This window comes from Notothenia rossii (genome assembly GCF_949606895.1).
Source record: "Notothenia rossii genome assembly, chromosome: 1".
Lineage (NCBI taxonomy): Eukaryota > Metazoa > Chordata > Actinopteri > Perciformes > Nototheniidae > Notothenia > Notothenia rossii.
In genome coordinates this window covers 18,380,368-18,403,517 of record NC_136912.1, presented here as the reverse complement: position 1 = coordinate 18,403,517, position 23,150 = coordinate 18,380,368, and the positions used below count along the sequence as shown (strand labels likewise).

At 41.1% G+C, this 23,150-nt stretch overlaps 2 protein-coding genes across 6 annotated transcripts in view; one reads left to right on the top strand and one right to left on the bottom strand.

Annotated features, from left to right (window-relative positions):
- The window catches only part of prr36a (proline rich 36a), a 34,618-nt gene extending 29,133 nt beyond the window's left edge, over positions 1-5,485 (top strand). The window contains exon 6 of the mRNA XM_079681563.1: positions 1,114-5,485. Coding sequence (XP_079537689.1) covers positions 1,114-2,126 — 1,013 coding nt within the window. The 3' untranslated portion in view covers positions 2,127-5,485. The remainder of the gene's footprint in view (positions 1-1,113) is intronic.
- A 43-nt stretch (positions 5,486-5,528) lies between these two features.
- Positions 5,529-15,228, bottom strand: cUnh19orf67 (chromosome Un C19orf67 homolog). Of its 5 annotated transcripts, none has more exons than XM_079681601.1 (9): positions 15,114-15,167; positions 14,693-14,770; positions 14,050-14,226; positions 13,186-13,366; positions 12,779-12,917; positions 7,582-7,682; positions 6,967-7,143; positions 6,624-6,770; positions 5,529-6,102 (listed from the first exon to the last, which is right to left on the bottom strand). In XM_079681601.1, exons 3-9 carry the CDS (start codon positions 14,186-14,188, stop codon positions 5,976-5,978), a joined length of 1,011 nt encoding a protein of 336 aa, XP_079537727.1. In that variant the 5' UTR covers positions 14,189-14,226; positions 14,693-14,770; positions 15,114-15,167; the 3' UTR covers positions 5,529-5,975. The 5 variants fall into 5 exon arrangements, with proteins under 5 accessions (XP_079537727.1, XP_079537731.1, XP_079537729.1 ...); XM_079681605.1 differs by having other exon boundaries at positions 7,582-7,679; XM_079681603.1 differs by having other exon boundaries at positions 14,682-14,770; positions 15,114-15,129.
- Positions 15,229-23,150: the final 7,922 nt, after the last annotated feature.

Here is a 23,150-nt window from a genome sequence, read left to right as displayed (position 1 = left end):
GTTCAGGGTCAGCCAAAGAGACTTAATGTACTAAGTTGAAATAATGTCTAGCCTAAGAGGAATATTTCACCCACAAAATTATAATTTAAATATCAGTAACCCACTGTTTTACTTTAAATTCTTGAAAAGAAAAAAAGAATGTCTTTCCTACCTTCATGCTCAATGAAGTTTAAAATAAAGTAGAAAAGTCTTAAATATGTTTTCTCGTGCAGTATTAATCCAAGTCTCATTTATCCAGTCGTATGCTTTCTACTTTTGATGCATATTTGCTCAAACTTGACCTACTGATCATCACACCTCCGTATAATCAGAACTTGGATGAGTATATGCATGAGAACAACTTTTCTTCAATAATTCAAAGTAATACTGGTGAGTATTTTTAATAAACAAATTACCATTTTGTGGGGGAAGTATTCATTCAACTTGATCACCTCTCAAGCCAAGCTATTTGAGTGTTTCTTGTGATGCTGGATGTCTATAAATGCATGGAAAGCTTTTGCATGTATCACTGGTTGACTAACTATAAAATCCATTCACGGGGGACAACTTTTTTAAGCTCGCAAAAAGCTTTTCAGGGATTGTTTACGTTTCCCCACAGTAAATAGCGATTGCATATACAGGAAGTTGGCTGCTTTTTTTTTTGAACAAAATATTTCTTTTCAGAGTGTTATTTAAAGAAAAGAAAAAGGGGTACATGTAAAGAAAATCACTTCAATGTGCACATGCTCTCTGCACAAATGTATCTAGCACCACCCCCAGTCACCTTTGGTCACTTTTTACTGGTGTTTTTACCAAAATCCCCCCCCCCCCCCCCCTCCCTGAATACTCAGCCGGCTATATCTGTCACTGTTGCACGGCTTTCAAACAATGTCACACTGTCACATGTTCAAAGTATAAAACCACAAATATTTGCCGGTCAGTTTGGTGCTGTAGGCTCGGCTTCACAATGCTTTCTCTATCCCTTCAGTGAGAATGAGCCTCTGTGGGCCGCCCCTCCACACCCTTTCTTTGCTTGTACTCACACTGCACTGCTGTCACTGTCCTGCTGCCTGTCACCTGTTTTAATAACATCACGCTGCTGTCATTTCCCTTCCCGCTTCCTCTCACACACAGGCTTCGCTGCACTACCGCAGCCTCACCGCCGCGATCACTCGGCCTACCCCAGGACCTACTGCGACCTCGTCAAACCTCTGGTGGCCGCCCCCCCGCCCAAACTGACCTGCGCTGACCTCCCCCCCAGGAACATGGGCCAGAAGGCGCTGAGCCCCCAGCTGCGCAGGCTGGAGCAGCACCAGAGGCAGCTGCTGGAGATGCAGCTGCGCCGGGACCAGCAGAGCAGACCGCTGGAGGAGGCGGAGCAGGAGAGGAAGACCAGGGAGGAGGAGGAGGCCAGGAAGAAGAAAGATGAAGCCGAAGAAGAGATAAAGAGGAATAAGGAGGAGCTGGAGAGGAAGACGCAGGAGCAGGCGGAGAAGAAGGAGGAGGAGGAGAAACGGAGGACAGAGCTGGAGCTGCAGCAACAGCAGGAGCTGAAGGAGCGGCATCAGATCATGCAATGGCAACAGGAGCTGCAGCAGGCTAACAAGGAGCAGGCGGAGCTGCTGCTGGCCTCCTCCGTCCTCTGCACCATCTACGAAGCCCTGGAGAACAGTGATGGTGAGGAAGAGCTCAACCCCACTAAAGAGGAGACACCAAACGAAGACCTGATCGACGATGAGCGTGGAGGCTCCTCTCCGTCCACAGAGAGCCCCCCTCCTCTGCGAGACTCCCCGCAGACGTCCACCGACCCCTCCCAGGACGGAGACAGCTCCTCCCCCTGTCCCCCCGAGTCTCCAGAGAGACCTCCCCCCCTGGAGCTGGACTGGGGGAAGAAGGTGGACATCGTGCAGCAGCTGATCAATCAGACGCTGCTGCTGAACAGAGGCGGCTGCTCCTCGCTGCTGCTGCTGCCGAGGGGGGCGGGGGGCACGCTGAGCCCCCTCGAGAGCAGCCTGTGGCCCAGCCTGCTGCCCCCCCTCACTCCTCCCTCGGCAACTGTCACCTCCGTCAGTAGTTTCTCCCCAGAGGCCACTGGGAGCTCCCCTCAGGGGGAGTGGACAGTGGTGGAGCTGGAGACGCATCACTGAGGGACAATTACAGTACACACTGTTAAACATTAAGGACAGACATACAGGGAAGATGGTTCAAGTATTTACACACACACACACACACACACACACACACACACACACACACAGGTGATGTACATGTGTATGCAGAGCAGCACACATTTACTCTACTGTTGCTGTTAACACAATTAAGCAAATCAAGGTTCACTTCAGGAGAACAGATGAAATACAGCTTGAAGTAAATATAAGGGCTGGACAATGGAGGGGGGGGGGAGGCAATAACTTGATAAGCAGCACCATTTAAAGAACGATAAACCCGATTTTAAAAAAATGACTTTGTTGATGTCCATCACATTGAACTCAATGGTCAAGATTGTAAGAAGTCATACCCAAGTATTTAATAAAGATAACCTCAGAGAAATTGATAAACATCATTGTTAAAATTAAAAAAGAGAAAACAAACTTCCCTGCCCATCAGGAAGACCCAGTAACTTGTGCTATTGATCAGTGGTTCCAAACTAACAGTGAATCACAAAATAGAAAGCATGTTTCTATTATACAATCTGTATTTCCTTCAAGCTTTTATTTTTCTTGTTGCTTCCTTTCAAAACGACCAAATGAATCTAAGTATTAGAAGGAATAATCACTCGACAACCTGTAGACAGGTGTGACTTGTGACTCGTAGACTGATCTTATCTTTGAAAGGGCAAAAAAGGTTGGGTCACTCAATGGTCAGGGTTTTCTAACCCTACTGAAAACACAAGCACAAACAAAACGGACACTAATGATCGTTGGTGCTGCAGTTCTTGTTTGCTGTTACTCCAGCAAGTATGCATTTGATCAATGTAAACAAAAGGTTAACAACTATTTTGCTCTGGTTGTAGACTCTAGTAGTCCTCGGGGGTAAGTTAAAGATTAAATTATCATATCAGTAAAGACGGTCCAATTTGTGGACTCCCCTATGCACCACATTTTTTCATGGAAAATGTATTCAGTTGGTTAACACGCATTAACCCACAAACATCTAAATGCTTTTTTAAAAAAAGCCTTTTCTAAAATGTTAGGATTTTCAAAACATTACCAACCATTTGTGTCCATGGTTTAAAGTGTTGATTCAGATATTTATTGAGTTTAGACAGACTGTGCACGCACCACTTGTTATTGAACACTGATGAATGACATTGTTTAATACATTTTGCTAAAACAAAGAAAACGGTTTGTATTTCGTTAATCACCTTATTCTAGACGCAATGATATGCAGACACAGGCCTAGTTTCAATTTGTTTATAAATCAGCATTTGAAGTTATTTGAACCGAAACATAGGACAGAAATGCCAAGTACAGGACCTCAGAGTCCTCGGTGTAAGCTAGGACGAGTCTTTACTCTGGGGAAAAGTCTCTGATTCTGCCAGTGACGAACCTGCGTCCCCGCTCACGTAGACAGACAAACACGAGACAGCACTGAAACTCAGCACCTCTCTCCTCACACTCGATACCCTACACGACTGAAAACACAAACTAAACACTGGCTATAAAATTACATTTCAATCCTGTGAACACACACCTGAAACCATGTGACTACTGACGGGACGCATGATGCATCACTGGAACGAGACACTTCTCATTATGCGAAATCCCCCCACACGCGCACACACGGTGCCAAACAGCCACTATCAATGGAAGGTCCATTGAGGGATAGGTGTGGTTGCTTCACTTTGCGTTGCTCACCCGCAGCCATTTTGAATTAAAGCCGTAATTGATCACCTTATTTTCCTATGAGAATAGCCACTGGAGATGTCTTGCTAATTGACAAGTGATAAAAGAACGCTCATTCCAAGATTTGCACTTGTTCTTGTTTTTGTATCAATTTTATAATGTTTATAATACAGGCTTGGGTACTTTGGCTGGTTAGTCAAACTTCATTTGGTATAATTGCTTTGATGTCAAAGAAATGTTAAGACCTTACAGTTCTTCACCAAAGGTCAGTGTGACTAGTATGCATTTCCTTATGAAACTGGAGTCAGGCACCGATGAGGCTTTAATTATGTTCCTGTATTTGTCGAGAGATGAAGTTTGTTTTATATAATAACTGCTGAGAGATGCCTTTTTATGGTTTCTGTTCTGGAACCACTGTCATATCTTTTGTCTCCGTTATTTTCTCACGCTCATGTTTAAAATGATAATGTCACAGACTACTGACGGATGATAGCCGGTCATAACGCCTTCTATTTTGCATTAGAGGACAACGATTAACTTTGGGTAAAACCAATTCTGCTGTAAAGGTCAGGGGTCACTTTATTGTGTGAGATCAGGAAGGCTATTCAAAGGGTTCAATATCAGGTCATTTGAAGTATTAACTATATTGTTGTCACTGTGATGCGAGATGGTCTGGAAGTGTGACCTAAATGTTCATATCTGTGTTCTGTCGATATTAACCTGTTGTCTGGATACTGTGTGTTTGTCAGTCACTGTAAAATCAAAGGTTTAAAGATGAGGACATTCTGAAGACTCATTCAGTCGTTTGATGGCAGTTACTTGGACTGGTAATGTGAAATGAAGGGCACAAAAATGACTTTGAAATGTATTAACACTCAAGCCCATTTTAAATCAGATATAGCATGAAGGCTGATTTTTGTTTTATAACTAAGCAGTGAACTTTAAACTTATTGGCTCTTTAGAAGGATGAGTGCCCGCTCCCATTATTGATATTGGCAAAGAAAATTGCTGTCTTCATCTCCCGCTCTCTTATGAAAGCCCATGTGTAGCAGCTGAGAAGCGAGCAGGTGTTTCTGCTCATGTATGTTCGCTCTCCCGTCCTCACGGTAAGACGCATTGTGCTCGCTGCATTTTTGACAAAGCTGGACTTTAAAAAACATGCTTTTCTTAAACATGTCAGTGTTGTGTTTTTGTAAGCATCTGTGTGTATATTGTTTTAAAGACTGCTCACTGTAATGAAGGGAAACTCCACTTGACTTTTGTACTTTAGAGATTTAGAAGAATAGTAAGAGTCCTATATAGATTTTTATGGAATAGAGAATGAAGGATGTTGGTTGTAAATGTTAGATTTGATTCTTTTTTGTAAGTAAATTACCTTTATGTCCAGTCAAAAGAACTGATGAGCCGAATGATGACGAGGTTAAACTGAAGACTCAATTAGGGGCTCAAAAATATTAAATCTCACATTTAAGATATTAAGTTATTAAAGATGAATTTGGATCTTGAGAACTAATTCAAATGGCTTGCAGAACTATTGATATTTAGTAAATGGGCGCTCCAGCTTGTGAAGCCCGAACCATGGCAGCTTGTTTAAAAACTGTGATTGTTTGTAATTACTTCAATGCAATGTTTCATGTAAATAAAATGTTTTTTTTTTTAAATAACGATTCTTGAAATTCTTTAACACAAAACAACAAAAGGCTATTAAAATGTAATAAACATATTTATAGTCTCATAAAATAACACTCTTCAACATAAACACACTGAACACAATTTAGTGACAAGTGTACAACACAGTCAAACATGCTCATCACAATACAAAGCATAACATTTTTTACAAACTATAAAACCTTTTCAACATGCAATCTATAAAACTTTTGTTTTTCAAACCACACTTGTTTTCAGCTCTAAATGTTGAACAACCTCTGGCTGAGAGTATAACATATTACAGTCATGTGATGTGCTCGTGATTTTTCTGTTCCATCCAGATGCCCATAAAACCAGATGTTGACCTTAGAACCAGAAACACTTTTGCTTAATAACTGGCAATGGGCTTTATAATGGGATTTAAGTTGCGCCGGTCAATTCAACAAACTGTTTATCCTTCGATCCTCCAACATGATGGTGTATCCCACAGAAAGGTCACTATGTTCACTCTACTTTCTGGTGAGACAACAGCAGCTGCTGCAGGTAGTCTGTGGCGCTGCAGCTCGACGGCTCGTTGCTGCCCAGAAACAGCAGCCTGTGGTAACTGGCTGTAGGGACCTGGCATAGGATCCTAAACGAACAGGACAGATACAATGTAGATGAGTGACACGACCTGAGAAAACACATCAGATATCAGACATGAGATGACACAAACAAACCAACTGATCAAGGAGGTGCTAGAGCAGCCAACTCCTGTGTTCAGCAAGGTCAAATTACCCTCTTTTTTAGAGTCTGGTACCTCAGATAAAAAATATAAAATCTTCAGTTGTTGGACTGAAAGGGCCGTCTGATGGCAAAGTCAATTGGTGAAAATATGCCAAATGTACCGTACGCTTAATCTGATAAAAACAATTTAGTTGGGCATTTTGAATGGTAGCTAGCTAATACGTGTTGCTGCTGCCCCCAACCACAGCAGTGCATTGCTCCTGTTCCATAACTCCTGTCTGCTTATCCAAGCTAGGGGCGTGCTGACCACCATCTACTGACAGTGTGTAAGTACCCCATAAAACCCCTCTTCAAAACATCCTTACAAAGCCTTTTGTTGTAGAAGCAGCTACAGAGCAACAGATAAAGAAATGCGAATCAGTTTACCATTCGCAGATGTCGTCTGTTTCGGGTGTCACCTGCAGCCACTGCCCGATGGACCACATCCTCACCACGTCACCATCAGAGACACCTTGGCTGTCCCCGCCTGTCTCTGCGTGTGCGTTGGGAATGTCCTCATAGCACAGGAAGTAACTGAATAATAGATTAAGAACAGGAATATATGTATTTGAAGAGAAATGACATGTAAAGCGTCTTTGGGTTCAAGAAAAGCGCTATAGAAATATAATGTATTATTATTATGATGCAATCTATCAGAGGAATACATTTGATCAAGCCGAGTGAATATATCAGCCAGACTCACTACTCTGTGTCCGCCTCAATCCCCTACCTCTCCTCCCTCTCTTCCTCTGGCTGCTGCTCATCTGGGAGTCTCTCCACGTTCCAGCGCATGCGTTTGAACAGGCCGGTGTCGACCTGGGCCAGGTATCGTGTGGGCCTGCAGTAGCGAAACGTTGTCACCTTCAGCGGGCCGAGCTGACTCTGGCCGATGCAGAAGTGAGACACACTGCGAATGCAAAAAAAGTTAGAAGGTGAGAGGATATCTGATCGTTACAGCAGCAACAAGTCACAGGATATAGAAAGTCATCTTGCCAACATCAACTGTTTCCATTGCATTCTGAAAGTCTTACAGCGAGAAGCAGTCTGTCAATTTCCCCTTTATGCCTTTCCATGATAAATTAAAGGTTTATCTGTGACCTGTAGCAAATCCCAAATCCCCCGTTACAACAGGGTGAGGTATCTTAGGTGTTATTTTTGCATCCTTAAATCTGCTCGTAAGCAGATATGATACAAAATACTGTCGTGTGGGGGGAAACCCAAGGAAAACCAAATATAATCATTACATTCAGACTTTCTGTTATGTCACGTTTTTGTTCTCAAAGACACAACACATGTTATCAAAATATTCAAAGATGAATACAAAGAATGTGTTGTGTGTGTGTACCTGTTAGGCTCAGTCTCGTCCAACGAGAGGAGATTGTAGCTGGCGAAGGTCAACACCAGCTGTTCCAGCCTGTCACACAGCTGCTGAGAGAAGTCCAACTGCTGCACACGCCACACACACACACACACACACACACACACACACACACACACACACACACACACACACACACACACACACACACACACACACACACACACACACACACACACACACACACACACACACACACACAGGAAGTTTAGACTCAAGCCATTTGACATTTTGTTTTTAAACAGAGAAGACAAAACCTCCGTTTCACTCAGCATATGCTACAGGATAGGCCCTCTGTTAACCTGCAGGAGTTTTTAAATGATTGTGAACATTGGTTACATGAGAAACTAAAGCCCTATTTAGCTATGGATGCAACTTTTGAGAGAGGGTGTGAGTTTGTTGTGTTATACTCATTTAAAAATAAGCTAGCTAGAAAACAATATAACATTTCAAGTTATGTTTGTTATAAAGTCTGAATCAGAGGATAATTATTGAAACAACAAATGCAGATATTGTGTAAGACAGTGACCACTTTTTTGCTATCAAAGTCTGCTGGCTAAATAAATCAGAAACAGGTTTGTTGCCAAGTAGGTTAACACATACGAGGAATGTGTTTTTGCTGCATACAAAAAAAGACATACCTGAAAATAATAAGGAATAAAAAAAATATTTTAGAAAACTAGAGTATATATTGAATATAGATGAAGTAAAGTTCATACAGAAAATACATACACAATAAAGAATATGCTGCACGATACTAGAAATTACAAAAATCTAAAACCGCAGCCTACGAATGATTTAATCAACATCATGAAATGTGTTCTTGTTACTCCAGGGTATATGCAGGAATCCTGAAGTCAAATGTAATACCTTTTATAAGACCCTTTCCATACATTTTAAGACCTCAACGCAACTTTGAGTTCTAACCGGTTACATTGGCAATACACTTTACCTCACATTTACTATATTGATTGTAAGATAGCAAAACTAAACAGAGTGCAGACAGACTACTGAAGCCTCCTTTCCACATGAACTTCAACCTCTCTGTGAAGGTCAGGTTTAATGCAGTATGCTGCTTTTTTGCTTCTGGAGACCCTGTGCTCTTTCATTCCAGTAAAACTCCTCAGAAACCATTAGAAACCAATATTTGACAAATAAACAAAACAATTGACAAAACTTTGAACTATGAAATATGTTAAACTATGGTGAGCTTCAGCAGGGTAATGCCATATAGGAGCTCCCTCACAAATACCCAGGGGTTAAATTGGGCTGGGGCTGTCCGGGGCTAAGCCCTGGCACATAGGACGATGCTCTGACGTCATCACCCTCACACATTTGTCATATGTTTACAAAAAAGGATATAAATGTTAAGACTTTTCTCGTTCTTAATATAGACTATATTTAGGGTCTATATGTGTTGACTTTACTTTAAAATAGCAGATCTCTGTGACCGGATATAGTTTGGCCCCACAAGGACGCATACGGTAAAACGCATACGCAAGCGCAAAAAAGGCTTCCGTTCACACGCATTCGATTCATTAACGTGTCCGTTCACACTAGACCGCTGGAAATGCTGGAAACGATGTAGTACATATGTCAGGCCTGTAAGTGGCGCTGCTGCCGCCCGAAATACACCAAAAGCAGCGAAGAAGACCCCGGAGCATGGTTGCCCTTCTGTTTATTCTCCGCGGTGGACGGCGTGTTCTCCTGCTGTATCTCTCAGGTAGTCCACCAGCAGATGAAAAACACCCACCTCTCCGCCTCTTCCAAGGAACGAGGGGACCGTGCGGCAGTTTCCGTAAAAAAAATGTTCCTCTGGTCAACATGTCAAGGGCGCCGGAAGCAGGGGGGCCAGGGGGCCATTGGCCCCCACACTTTTCAGCCCTGCCCCACATTTTCGCAGCAGCAGATGCCGCGGAAAACTGTACAAATCCCGTTTCAATAATTCCCCTCTACTCTAAAGTCGCATCTAAAACGCGATCTGATCTAGCTGTGTACATTTTGTTATTTTTGATTGTTATATTCAGTCTCACTAGCTTCAGGCATGTTTGAAGCTTGTAAAGGGAAGATGACAGCTCTCACTCGCCACTCTGCTGTTCCTCAGCGCCGCTCCCCCTCCCTCCCGCTGAAATTATGAATGTAAGGTGTATAGTAATCATAGATAACACGGCAGGGTCCGTTACAGTTTGTTTTTATCTGATTTCAAATAAGCAAAGTCTTGGCTTTCAGTACATTAAACTTGTTTCGGCAAATTCAGATGATAAATAGGCCTACAACTTTGAAGCTTGTAACGGAATAATTACAAGCGGAGAACGGAGTAATTTAACGTCACTGCAGGCATAACAACAGCCGGTGTTTCTCGTGAGTCTTTTCCCCGGGAAACAAACACAATACACACAAACGCAAAAATACACAAACACACACGTATATACACGCGGCACGGAACACTGTACAAATCCCGTTTCAATAATTCCCCTCTACTCTAAAGTCGCATCTAAAACGCGATCTGATCTAGCTGTGTATATTTTGTTATTTTGTATTGTTATATATATTCAATCTCATTAGCTACACGCATTTTTTAAGCTTGTAAAGGGAAGACCACAGCTCGCCTCTCACTGGCCACTCTGCTCTTCCGCAGCGCCGCTCCCCCTCCCTCCCGCTGAAATTATGAATGTAAGGCATAGTAATCATAGATAACACGGCAGGGTCCGTTACAGTTCGTTTTCATCTGATTTCAAATAAACAAAGTCTTGGCTTTCAGAATATTAAACTTGTTTCGGCAAATGCAGATGATAAATACAGGTTTGAAGTTTGTAATGGCATAATTACAAGCGGAGAACTGAGTAATTTAACGTCACAACAAGCATAACAACAGCCGGTGTTTCCCGTGAGTGCAGTAATCCAAACGAAAATATCTTCTCTCCGTAGTATTTTTGATCATTTGCTCCGCTAATAATCAATCAGATCGATGGATTCCAGAGAAGAGAAACACTTTAAAGGCCTTTTTCTCAAAACGATGACTCTGTAACAGTCATTATAATGTGACATATTTTGCTTAATATTTGGAGTACAAAAACAATCCTGATCTCATTAGAAAGCTAGGAATCAAAATGTGTCTTCGGGTCAATGCGAACGATTTCGATGGAGCAGGTCACTTTGCATTAGGTAAAATAAAGCAGGCAGACATAACAGGAAGAATATGTACATTTTAACCCAATCAAATAGGACATTGTCACACCATTCAAATGTATCCATGTAAATTACAACCAATAAAAAAGCTTAGATTTGTTTATTTGTTACGTTGTTTACTTTATTTGTTACGTTGTTCTGCTGTGTGTGTCAGCCGTTAACCTAGAGATATAAAGAATATATACACTTGCAAACATGTCAGAAGAACCAGCGCAGAAGAAAACTAAATACGGTCAATCTAAACTTAAATTTAACAACTGGAAGGTCACATCCCTGACTACCACATCTCCGGAGGCTGGACCTTCTTCAAACAGCGAAGCCAGATGAACCCAAAAGCAGCAGCTCTAGTCTGCGGCCGCAGAAACTGTCAAAACCGCCGCCGACCCCACCGCCGCCGTTGTTGAACCGAAACAGGCTGGTTCCAACTGCATGGAGGTTTGCTGTCGGGACATTGAGGCGGTTAAAGCTGTACAGCTAACTATCAGAAAAAAGGAGACCGCTAGTAGATTATTTGGGCAAAGAGAAGGTACTTCAACGCAGAATGGTACAAAAACAGAGTGGTTAATTCTTTGCAAAACCACTAAACGATAGTGATAAATTGCGATGTTAACAACCTCATGATAACCTCATTTTTTTTTTTACTTAGGATCATACCTGTGTTTAGTCTAGAAAAAGGTGAATGTGTGCATTTTATTATAAAATTGTGTATATTTACAGACTGTTGCAAACACTAAGAAGCTTATAAACATCAGGTTTAAAACTAAGAGCTTTACAAAAAAGTAACACAATTAAAGATGTTTGGAGTTTTATTTGAGTTATTCATTTACATTTTTTGTCAAAGAGATGCTGATTTGAAACCGTTGTAGCCGTTACGGCATTTCCTGTTTCTGCCGGAGAGAGGGGAGTTTGTCCCAAAGCTTGCCGCTGTATTTACTCCCTCCATCTGACAGGAGGGAGCCTCATGTGTCACTCCACGGAGTTCACTCCGTCACGGAGGGGGAGTGTCTAGGGCGTAGTTTGGGATTGGGCCATACACACGCACTTTTTTTGGCCCCCCCAATTCTAAAATGAATCCGGCGCGCCTGCAACATGTCCGTTAAAGTTTAAATCTTCCGTACAAAATTAGAAAAGTGCCGGTCAGAGGTCTTCTTTGTTATTTATTGAGCTTTAAAAAAAATTGATAACGACTCTGTTCTCTGTATAATAATGTAATAATATTTAATAAACGGTGACTGCCTTTCTTTTCCTCCCCCTCTTCTGACAGCCCAGCAGCAGCAGGAGACGTGGGGAGAGGGAGGCGGGCTATTTCATCGTTATCAGAAAATGATCATATAAGCGGCATACGCAACGCTCTGGGGGTCCAACGGCTCCGTGTGTGCCCTACACACGGAGCCGTTGGACCCCCAGAGCGTTGCGTATGCCGGTCTACCCACCTTGGGACCCGTTACCGTAGTCGTTTAGTCCCCCGTCCACAGAGCGGAGCAAGGCAACGAAACTTAAAATAATAAGCAGCATTTTATGGCGCGCTATGCATGGGGTTGTGGGGTTTCCCGACATGTCGTTTCAGTAAATTAAAGGGTGTTTCATGTTGTCGTTGCTGTGAACCTTCTTAATACCTTGGAAATTGCCGTTTAATACTTTTTAATAGCCTTCATTTTCGCTAAATTGATTTATCAACTTTTAATACTTTTTAACCCTCCTGTTGTCCTGGGGTCATTTTTGACCCCAGAGGGCACAAGGTGCATAGTAATCGGGAGGAAATTACCAGGGTTAAGACCCCGCGGACACCCTGTACTCTGAATAATCGACAGACCCTCCTGCAAACAGATTTCATAAAGATCATTTTATTTTAGAAAATAGTACCAATGTTGGTTTCAAATCTTGAGAAAGAAAATCAGCGTAGCTTAATGCCACTGGTGAGGATATAGGTATTTTATTTTTGTTGTGGGATCAGGCCATCAGAAAAAACTCATACCCTTGTGTATATGTCAAAATGCACAGGGCTGCGCTGCGACACGATGCGTGTGGATTCCAGGCAGTTAAAGTAAGGCTGACAGGTGTACAGGAAACTTGGCACTGCAGCTGCAAGAGCCTCCCGCTCTAGAGGACCCGGTCTGTAAAAACACACAAATACATACAAATAGCAGAAACACCAAGGTTACAATTGAGCCTTTATCAATAGCCAGGACCATGCCCCCAGTCATCTTCTGTTGTTGTTCATGTTTGACAGTATGGGCTCAAGCATCACCATCTAAATGAGACATCTTACATGCTTTTGTTTTCAGTTTCTAGCCTCAGAGCCCTAATTCCAGATATTTACAAAGACACGAAACTATGTGAAATTGCATCGTCACTTTTAAATAAACAAATGTATTTAAATACCCATTGACGAGGCAGTCATGCAAGTCATCAGCTTTGCTCATGAGGACCGGCAGCTGCAGCTCTATGGCCTGGAGGCTCCTCTCCATCCAACTGATCTCTGCACAGCTGCAGGCTGCATGCTCTCCACATGGGGGCGCCAGAGCCACAGGCTCTGACTTGGTTGTCAGGGGCTCCTCCACCTCTAATGAATGCACGGTATCAGACAAAGCAAAAACACAACATGTACTCTAACTCTCTTATTCTCATTTAATTTCAAGAATACTAATAACTGGAACATTAAGCCGAAGAGGGGGTTAAGTACTTCTGTAACGAGAATAAAAACATCAACAGTGAATGACAGGGGTGTAAAGAAACTAAGTAGATGTAGAGTACTTTCCTTGAGAATTAACATGTGTTGCTACTTTGTGCTTCTACCCCACTACAATGCAGAGGTAAATAGTGAACTTTTACCCCACTACATTTATGTAATACATTTGCCGTGGATTAATAATGTGAAATATGTAATCAACACTTAAATAAGACTTAAATAAAACCTGGAGTAAATTCACAAGCTACCCTGCAGAATACAAAGTAATTCAAACTAGCAACAGCTTTGATAAACACTTTAATGCATCAATTATTATGTCAACACATATAATATGTTATTCTGAAAAAGGCACATTTGCATAATGAGTAATTTTACTTTTGGTATATTTTAATGCTAATACTTTTACTTGAGTAACATTTTCAATGCAGGACTTTTAATTGTAACAGAGTATTCCTAAACGGTGGTACTTCTACTTTGATCTGAGTACTTCTCCCACTTCTGCCTACACATCCATGTTTTATGGCATTAGTTAATGGGTTAATGGGAATGTATTAGACCTCCATGTCCGGTATCTTCAGGAGTCCCCGGGCAGTCTGACTGCTTCTCCCCGCTCATGTCCTCCTGCAGGCCGCCACACTCATGTTCCCCTGTCGGTGAATCGGAAGCGACCTTGACCTGAACTTCAACATCTCCCATTTTATCTGCAGTTGGTAAGTTTGTGTTTCTTGGGAAACCTGATGAAAATAAAACGCCAAGTTAACTTCTCATTTTCGAGCGGTTATACTGAAAGACCTGTCATCCCGTTTAACTCACCAAACAGCGTTGATGCTAACTAGCTAACTGTAGCAAATATTTAATCTGAAATATTAAACTCTTCATTTATTTAATGTAATGTTTTATTACTTTATATGTCTACCGAAATTTTTTCTATACATAATAAATGATGTTCATATGTTCTTGAATAAAGTTAAAATAAACTAGCTAACTTTAGCTTACAGCTAGCAACAGACTAAAGTTGTAGCACAGAAACAACTCGAGATGTCGACTACATACCATTCGGCTGGGTTTTTTACCAAATTACAAAATCATAAATATTTGATAGCGCTGTAGAGTTTAATTAAAAATGTAATAATTAACTTTCGCTACGTAGCTAGTTAAGCTAACAGTTACGTCGTTACCCGATCCGTACCGGAAACTCACCGACAGGTGAATAGATGCACGGCGGCGAATAGGCCGCTACTTCCCGTGAAGTATGTCGAAGCAATTGACGGCGCTTTTCTGGGTTACAAATACAAATAATGTTATCTTTGGTTTGATTAGTTGTAAAATAAAATACTTAAATGGGTCCTTATTCAAATAAGTACTTTCTCTCTGATTTTGATCAAGAATGTTTAAAATATTGAGCTAATTTCGTCATTTATTAACAAAGAGAAACTAGTTAAAGGTAGGGTAGGTAATTCACTTCAGAAACACTTTTTGTTATATTCCATGGAATGCTCTTAACATCCCGATAGCAATGAATACATTAAATGCTTTGACAATAAATATATACAAATATTTCATCGGTGGAAGCCGTGGCTCTGTAAAAAGCACGGCCGGCTCAGATAATTGGATGGCCTACCTGCCAGTGTCAACTAGTGATGTGTCGGTCGCGAACGAGCCGGCTCAAAGAGCCGGCTTTTTTAAGTGAACGACTCGAGCCGGCTCGCACCCGCGAACGACTTTTTTTTAAAAAAAAATTTTTAATAGGGATCTAGATCGGCATGAAGGCACATTATCCCGCTTATTACAAGGCCACATTCTCAACAAAGTAACGACATGACTCCCAATATTAATTGAAATGCTTTTATGGATTTAGAAAATGATTTTATTGATTTAAAAAATAGTTGTATGTATTTATTTAAATTGACATGCATCCGCTAAGAAAAATAGTCCGTTGTTACTGTTTGAACTAACGTAGCAACGGCAGGAACTGCTTCGACAGTGTTTTTGAGGAGCTTTTTTATTACAGATTTGAAAACATCGTTGCTTGCTTTAAAAGTAGCACAATTCATGATGTCTTGGAAAGTATCTAGATATCCCTGCCCTAATGCCAAAGTAACTGCACACTGAATATGTGTCGCAGGTTTGATGTCTATGTCTGGACTGCTGCGTAAAAAGGAGGGTTTCTGCCCCATTACTTCTCTTCTTACTTCTATAAGAATAAAACACGGAGGACGGAGATCTCTTTTTCTCCCCCTCTTCTGACAGCCCAGCAGCTGATCTCAGAGCACGCTCCCCTCTCCTGCAGGGGGGCGTGGTCAGCTGTAGCTCACAGAATCAGCCCCCTGCAAAAACAGTGCTGGAAAGAGCAAATAGAGCGAAATGAGACATGGCTAAAATGCAGGATCTACTGCTACTACTACTCAAATGATGTATTGAATAATTTAAGTGATATGTGTACACATATACATCATTCATTAGTCAAAACAGGGCTACATTTGATTTAATTAAAAGGTATAATAATATGTGGTAAACTGAAGAGCCGTTTGGGAGCCGAAAGAGCCGGCTCTTCTTGGTGAGCCGAGCCAAATGATCCGGCTCACCAAGAAGAGCCGGAATTCCCATCACTAGTGTCAACCTTCCATCTCGTGCACAAACTTATCTCGTACCCTCATTGGTCATATACGCGTTCGTGTGTGTTGGAGGAGGGGCTCTGTAAGGAAGGGGCTGATCTTTTTCGGCTGCGGTGCTACTTTCAAATTCTAGCACTCGAGCTGGTTTCTCCATTCTTACGTAACCTACCTTTAATTGCTCGTTAAAGTCATTCAACTATGAACAATGAAATATTTATCAATGGTATACTGTATTTATTCAGCGATGGAAGAAGTAATTATATGATCCTGTTTTTATAAATGTAAGGGCATTCAATTGTATGTTTGTAGTTTGAAAACGTGGACCAAATGTAGATACTACGATATTATGGCCTGGTTCACACCGGAGTACTTTTCCCACTTTAGTTCCGATATAGTTCCGAAATGTCGCGTTCACACCAAAAAGAGCCGGAACTAAAATTTGTTCATGAGAACCTTTTTACCCCCTTTTCCGTCCCTGCTAGAGAGCAGGGACTCTCATGCGGCTCTCTTGTGAGAAAATAGCTATATTTCTGATTGGCTGGGCGGATTGCAAACCACGCCCCGTAAAACTCAAAAAAAGTATTGTGAAGCCACCATTTTATTAGCATTATTAGCATGAGCATTAGCCCAGCGCAGAAACGCAGAGAGACTAACTTATGGCAACACAAAATAAAACATGGGAGCGGTGGAGATGAGGAGGTGTCGGCGTTCTGGCGATTTACTCGGAAGGCTTCAGTAGAAGCTGCTGGGAGTCCCAGCAGCTTCTACTGAAACCAGTTCCCAACAACCGGGGACTTCCGGCCGGGGATTTTGAGCGGCAGTATAGAGAGGCGAAGTCCCTCCCCTTCCGGGAACCTCCATGGGACCCCGGAAGCGGAAAATTATACATTGAAGTCAATGGAGAGAGAAAAGTTATCTTTTAATCCCGTTTGAATTGTGCCACGAATGACACATATGATGTTTGTCAATCTTAAACAATCATTTCCATGTAAAAAAAGTCACAGTTTGTCGTAAAACTGTTGAAATATAAGACTATGAAAAATACGCAACTAGAAAGACTACAAATCCCAAATGCATTCTGGGTCGCGTAAGTTATGTCATAGGCGATAATGCTCCAAGACTGGTTGCGACTCGCAAAGCAAAGAAGAAGAAGAAGATCTCGCAATTAAAGCAAAGAAGAAGAAGAAGACTGATTTATTTCCTCCAATAAATATAAGAGATTGCTCCAATAAATTCACTTTTACAAGATGCCTGTGTGCTTTGTACCAGGTTGTAATCACAAAAGTGATCATACCACTTGCTCGTTCTATCGCTTCCCGTCTGATGAAAGGACCAGGAGTCGCTGGATCAGACATATCAGGTAATATACATGTTTTGCATGGAACATAGTCAAGTTAGCTACCTAGCTAGTAGCGAGCATGTTAGTTAGCATTACATTACATTACTTAGCCTTGTCATTTGTATTAGCCTTAACATGAAGTAAAGCAAAATGTTAAACAGTAAGAGTAGTCATGATGGTACGTTTTTTGTGAAACATTTGAAGAGTAGCCTATCGCCCCCTCCACCAGGTGCTAAGGGGGAGGGAGGTAGGCTAACCCCACATTAGCATCAGCGATCTTTTCTACGTAATGCTCTCTGCACAAATGGTTAACATTGAACATTAAAAGATCAGGCAGTTCAGGGAGAGTCGAAGGAAGGAAGGAAGGCAGGCTGCTTTGCATGACATTCTTCTGGACGTGTTTCATTGTGAAGATAGTGAGTCAATCTGTTTGTTGGAAAGACAGTAGTTGAGTGATTACTGAGAGAAAATTATTAAAAGAGATAATTATTTAGTGTTGTTACTTTAAAGTGTTGTTACTGACCTTTTTCTCTTTTATTTTCTTTACCTCACCTGTAACTGCTGAGACCCTGAGGAACATGCACACTGGACTGACCTGCTCTGGCAACCTGATTTCCACTGTACGTAATAGTATTTGGTTATGGTATATTATTTATATACATCAAAGGCACAATGCACCCCCCAGAGACACACATGTATTGAGTGTGATATTTTGCATTGGTCATGTGAAATCATCTTTACATACTAGAAAACTGTAGGAGCGGCATCTTGTTTTGAAATTGAATTTTTAATATCCGTAAAAAGTTGATCCGTTTTCTTTATTCTTCTCTCTTCCCAGCTCCATCCATCACCATTCTCTGTTCCTGCAGGTCCTGCTTGCTCATCAATGCTCATATTTTTTTACACAATTACAAATAAAGTCAATGTATTGTATGACATGAAGTTGTGCTTCATTCTGAGTCAATAATAAATTCATTCTGCCTTCAACTGCAAAATTATTGTGGACTGCACCGACATCCATGTAGCTGCCCCCCAGTAAGATGAACCAAGCAAAGCTGACATACTCAACATACAGCTGTGCTCTTAAGTTTACATGAAGAATTTGTGAAATATTGGTAATAACAGATTTAAATGATTATTAGTAATTCATTATATAATTTTCTCATTGTAGACGAGCAGACAGGGAGCCAGATGAGAAAAGCAGAATATGCAGCTGCCATTTTCCACATGGAAAAGAGAAAGGGCCAAGTGTATTTGAGTGGACAAAAGAGAAATCCCAAATACGAAAAATAAAATTATACAATTTACAGATATGTATACAAATATATATATCCTATATACACCATCATGTATAATGATGGTGTATGATGTAGAAGGAAGTGTGGTAGATAACAAGTAAATATAGAGTTACATACAGATCCATGTTACAGCAAAAGATGGAATAACTAAGAAGCACGCAGTATAATAATAATTACATGCAACAATTAAATAACTGCTCAGCATCTCCACCACAATCCCAATCTGCTGTGTCCTGTTTCCCTCCCCTCTGCATAACACCCCATCACACATACGAAACACAACGCAGAGTCCGAGGGTGTTAAGAGTATTATTATTAGTATTATTTATTTAAATGTCCTCTCTACTGGCCAACACAGGGAGCATATGCTGGGTGTAGAATTGTTCCAGGAGGAGGAGATTTCCACGCCATGCAGGGTCTTTGGGGATGGGGATGATGATCGCCTCCTTCGTGGTCCACAGTAGCAGAGACTCCGGTCTGTGATGTGCAGCTGTTATATAATATACAATACATTTTTTTTAAAAACATTTGATCAACAAAAAAGGATTTGGTCAGGATCTAGAGTCAGTGTGTAGTTTATTAATTAATCAATGCTCTCTACATTAGGAAAACACATACCAGTATACCAGAGGGAGTCACACACAGCTGTGCCTAGATAACCAAACAAATTGACAAGATAACCAAAATCCTTGAATCTACACACAGCAAATAAACTCAAATGACACAACGAGATGTAAAAGGAGATCACACATATAGTCGATATAAAACTGGCCGCTTGAATCTGAAGAGCAACTAAAACAAAACGCGGGAGTGTATCTTGTTCTTGTGAACACTAATGTTATCCACAGCATACACAGAGACCACGAAGTTCTTAAGGAGAAAACTAGTTGCTAAAACAAAACACGTTAGTGTACCTTGTTAGCTAACGTTAGTTAGCTGACATTAACGTTAAACATTGCAATCATATTACTCACTGAAACCTTGTAAAGCCGGTCCCGCATGCTGGCTCTTACAGAATAGACTAACTCCCCTTTCGTACAGCTCTCAACATGCCCAGACTTGTAGTGATTTTCACCTCGTTTTATACTTTTTCGCCTCATTCTAAAAGAAACAGGTAACATTTGCTAACGTGACGGCCATCTTTGTGATAGTGACACGTATTGTGCGAGACCAGAGACCTGTAGTTCACTGAGTGGTTTCACACAAAAAAATGTGTAACTTCAAAGTTTTACGACACATTTTTATTTTTTTGACTTGCAAAATGTTATTTTAATTTGACAAACATCATATGTGTCATTCGTGGCACAATTCAAAGGGGATCGAAAGATGACTTTTCTCTCTCCCTTGAGTTCAATGTATAATTTTCCGCTTCCGGGGTCCCATGGGTCGGAAGTAAATGGGCGGGACTTCGCCTCTCTATACGCCTTGAAGTTGTTTGCGGCCTGCCAGTAAACCCAAAGCGGAAGAAGAAGAAGTGACGTCAGCGGCTTCATTTGCCTAATCCACCCCCAGGGACTTATTCCGGTGTGAACGCGATCTGTACTTAGAACTAAAGAGTTCTGATGAACTAAGTTCTCATGAACCTTTGTGGGAAAAGTACTGCGCTGTGAATGCGCCTTATGTAGATGACTGGTAAAGTACTTCAATATACCATATCAGCATATCAGGTATTTTATATATGTGCAAAGTACCTAGTAACTGTGAGTGTTAAAATAAATGTTGTGGAATAAGTAAAATATTTGCCTCTGCAATGTAGTTGAGTGGAACTACATTTCGTATAAAATGAAAATGCCCAAGTAAAGTAGAAATATATCAAAAAAGTACTTAGATACAATGCTTGATTACATATATCGTCCTTTTCGGACTATAAGCTGCGCCTTTTTTCCCATTTTTCGACCCTGCGGTTTATATAATGGTGCGGCTAATCTATGGATTTTTACAGCTAACGGCCACTAGGGGACCTCCTAAATCTATGGATTTTACAGGTTACAGACCACCACCTTTAACTCTACGGGCTCTATGGCCGGTCCGCGGCGGGCTCCAGCAGGAAAAGCTGGAGGCCGGAAAAGAGTGAGACAGGTAGCGCGCAAAAGTAAAAGTGGAACCAAGAGTGGTACGAGAGACGGAACGAGAGCAAGACAGACAGACATTACGAGAGCGAGACAGTTTGTGCAAAGGTGTTAAACGTGCGCTGGGAGCGCACCGTTTAAGTTTGAAAGTTGAAAAGTTTGTGTGTCTGAAACGCTATGTGATACAGTACAGTTTACACAGCACAGCACATGTTCTGTAGCTACTATTGCACTAAATGCTAACACTTGAATACGTTATGCAAATATGCAACTTGTTTGTTGAAATGTTAATAAATCGGAGCTTCCTCAAACAGCCATCTCTTTCCCGACAATCCCCTCTCTGCACGAACCCTTACATATGGTAATTAAACATTAAAACACCTGCGGCTTATAGTCCAGTGCGGCTTATATACTGTATGTACACATCATTCAATTTAGCTGCTGCGGCTTATATTCAGGTGCGCCTTATAGTCCGAAAATGACGGTACTCAGTTTCTTTCACTAGTACTTTACCAATGTACATATTTGAAGTTAAGTTAATTGAACACAATAACATTTAAGTGGATCACTGGATTTAGTCAGTGTTATAAAATTCACACTAAACATATTTTATCAATTTATTACTAGAGATTTGTTATCAAGATAAAATTAGCTCTGTAAGCTTTCCTAAACAAATAAATGTTATATATTATTTTGAAAGATTCATTTTTCTTACTTTCTTTGGCCAATTTAAGTGTTTTATTATATAATTAATTAAAACAAAGATAACATTATTTTATTTAAATCCAAGAAAAGTGCCGTAAATTGCTTCCACATATTTTCATCATGGGAAGTAGCGGCGTATTTGCAGATGTGCAGAACCGGATCGGGTAATGACAAGTTACCTTGGTTCCATCATCATTGCATCCTGCTGTGACAGGTTAAAAGTCAATGCATTGCAACAATTATAAAAAAAGAAGTAAATATCTTTATTTCTAATGTTTGCTTTTGTTAGGGGACAACAGTAAAAAAAGAAAAACACTCAATACAAACATTTTTAACAAAATTACGAAAACTGATTTGTTTAACTAGATAAATTGAATAGTCAACAACTATATTACTTTCTGGGGTTTTGTTTCAAATAATCTTGTAAATAAACCATACAAGTGTTATATGTGTAATTATTTACTCTGTTTATTGAATATGATGTCAAAATGTGTATAACATAGAGCTCATTACTTTAAAATATGTATATTTTGCATAATTTCCCTTTTTGAATTAGAAAATACAATACGCTTTTTGTTATGACGATAGTTCATCTGCTTGTTTCGAAGTTTTTTGTAACCCAAACATCTGGTCACTATTGCCCCTTTCACACCAACGCGTTTTCAGGGCTGGCTCGGAGCTAGAGCCTGAAAAGTACAGTTTTTTCCTCTTCACACCGCAGCGGCGCCGCCTCTTAGCTCCGGAATCCAGTTCGTTCCCAGCTCCAAAAAATTGTCGGTCTAGAAGCAAGACTCCGGAGCTAAGAGGTGGCGTTGCTTACGTCTCTCTACATCGAGGCGTTTAGGAAACTAAACCCACCTCCCCTGAACATGGGTCAACTGAAGAGTCTCGTCATGCCTGCCTACAAGAAGTAGTGCTGAGCAAAGTGACTGGAAGGCAACCACACACTTTATAAAAAACCACACACTTATAAAAAAAAAAACACACGTTCTAAAGTCAGGCAACACTAACCAGGCTTCGTGTGATTCTGTTTATTTGTACCTTACTTTGACCATCCGTTCGCTGTTTTTGATCATTGTGGAGAGCTGGCAGACGTTTTGTTTTGTATTATAGTAGCTATCGGATGGAATCAATACATGGGCTGCACAGGTTGTGCTGTCGGACTATCACAAGTAGAATAATGAAAAGGTAAAATGTGCCTGTAGAAAACGGCTTATGCCGCAATAGCGTTGTGATGCCAAACAGCGTCAATTCAGACTGAAACACATTCACTTAAGGGGAACTGGGGATATGTATCAGCTGCTTGTGTGACAGTCAGACAGTGAATACTTTACAGCGGCCGCTGCCGTGTGAGCTAACCCGGAGCTAACAGCAGAATAAACTCCAGTGGACGAGCAGCCAGCACTGCAGCGGTCGGTAAATGCAGCTGAAACACATTAATAAACAATGAACTACGGCACTCTGGGGAAAAGTATAAGGTTGGAGAAGTCGTTATTTAATTTAATCTGGCTTCGTATGATTAAAAGCAACACGATCATCGACCTGACGCAGTCCCCCGTTGTTGTTGTTGTTGTTGTTGTTGCATTGAGCGCCGTAACGCTGTTTGGGAGCAAATCAGCGACGTAAACGGTGA

Bases quoted from the DNA above. Each gene is read 5' to 3' on its own strand.
- cUnh19orf67 (XM_079681602.1), bottom strand. From the start codon at position 14,188: ATGGGAGATGTTGAAGTTCAGGTCAAGGTCGCTTCCGATTCACCGACA. The intron at 7,683-12,778 runs GTATGAGTTTTT...TGGCGTGTGCAG, and splicing joins ATTTTGACATATACACAAGG to CAGTTGGACTTCTCTCAGCA. The intron at 6,103-6,623 runs GTAAACTGATTC...CTGTTCGTTTAG, and splicing joins ACAGACGACATCTGCGAATG to GATCCTATGCCAGGTCCCTA.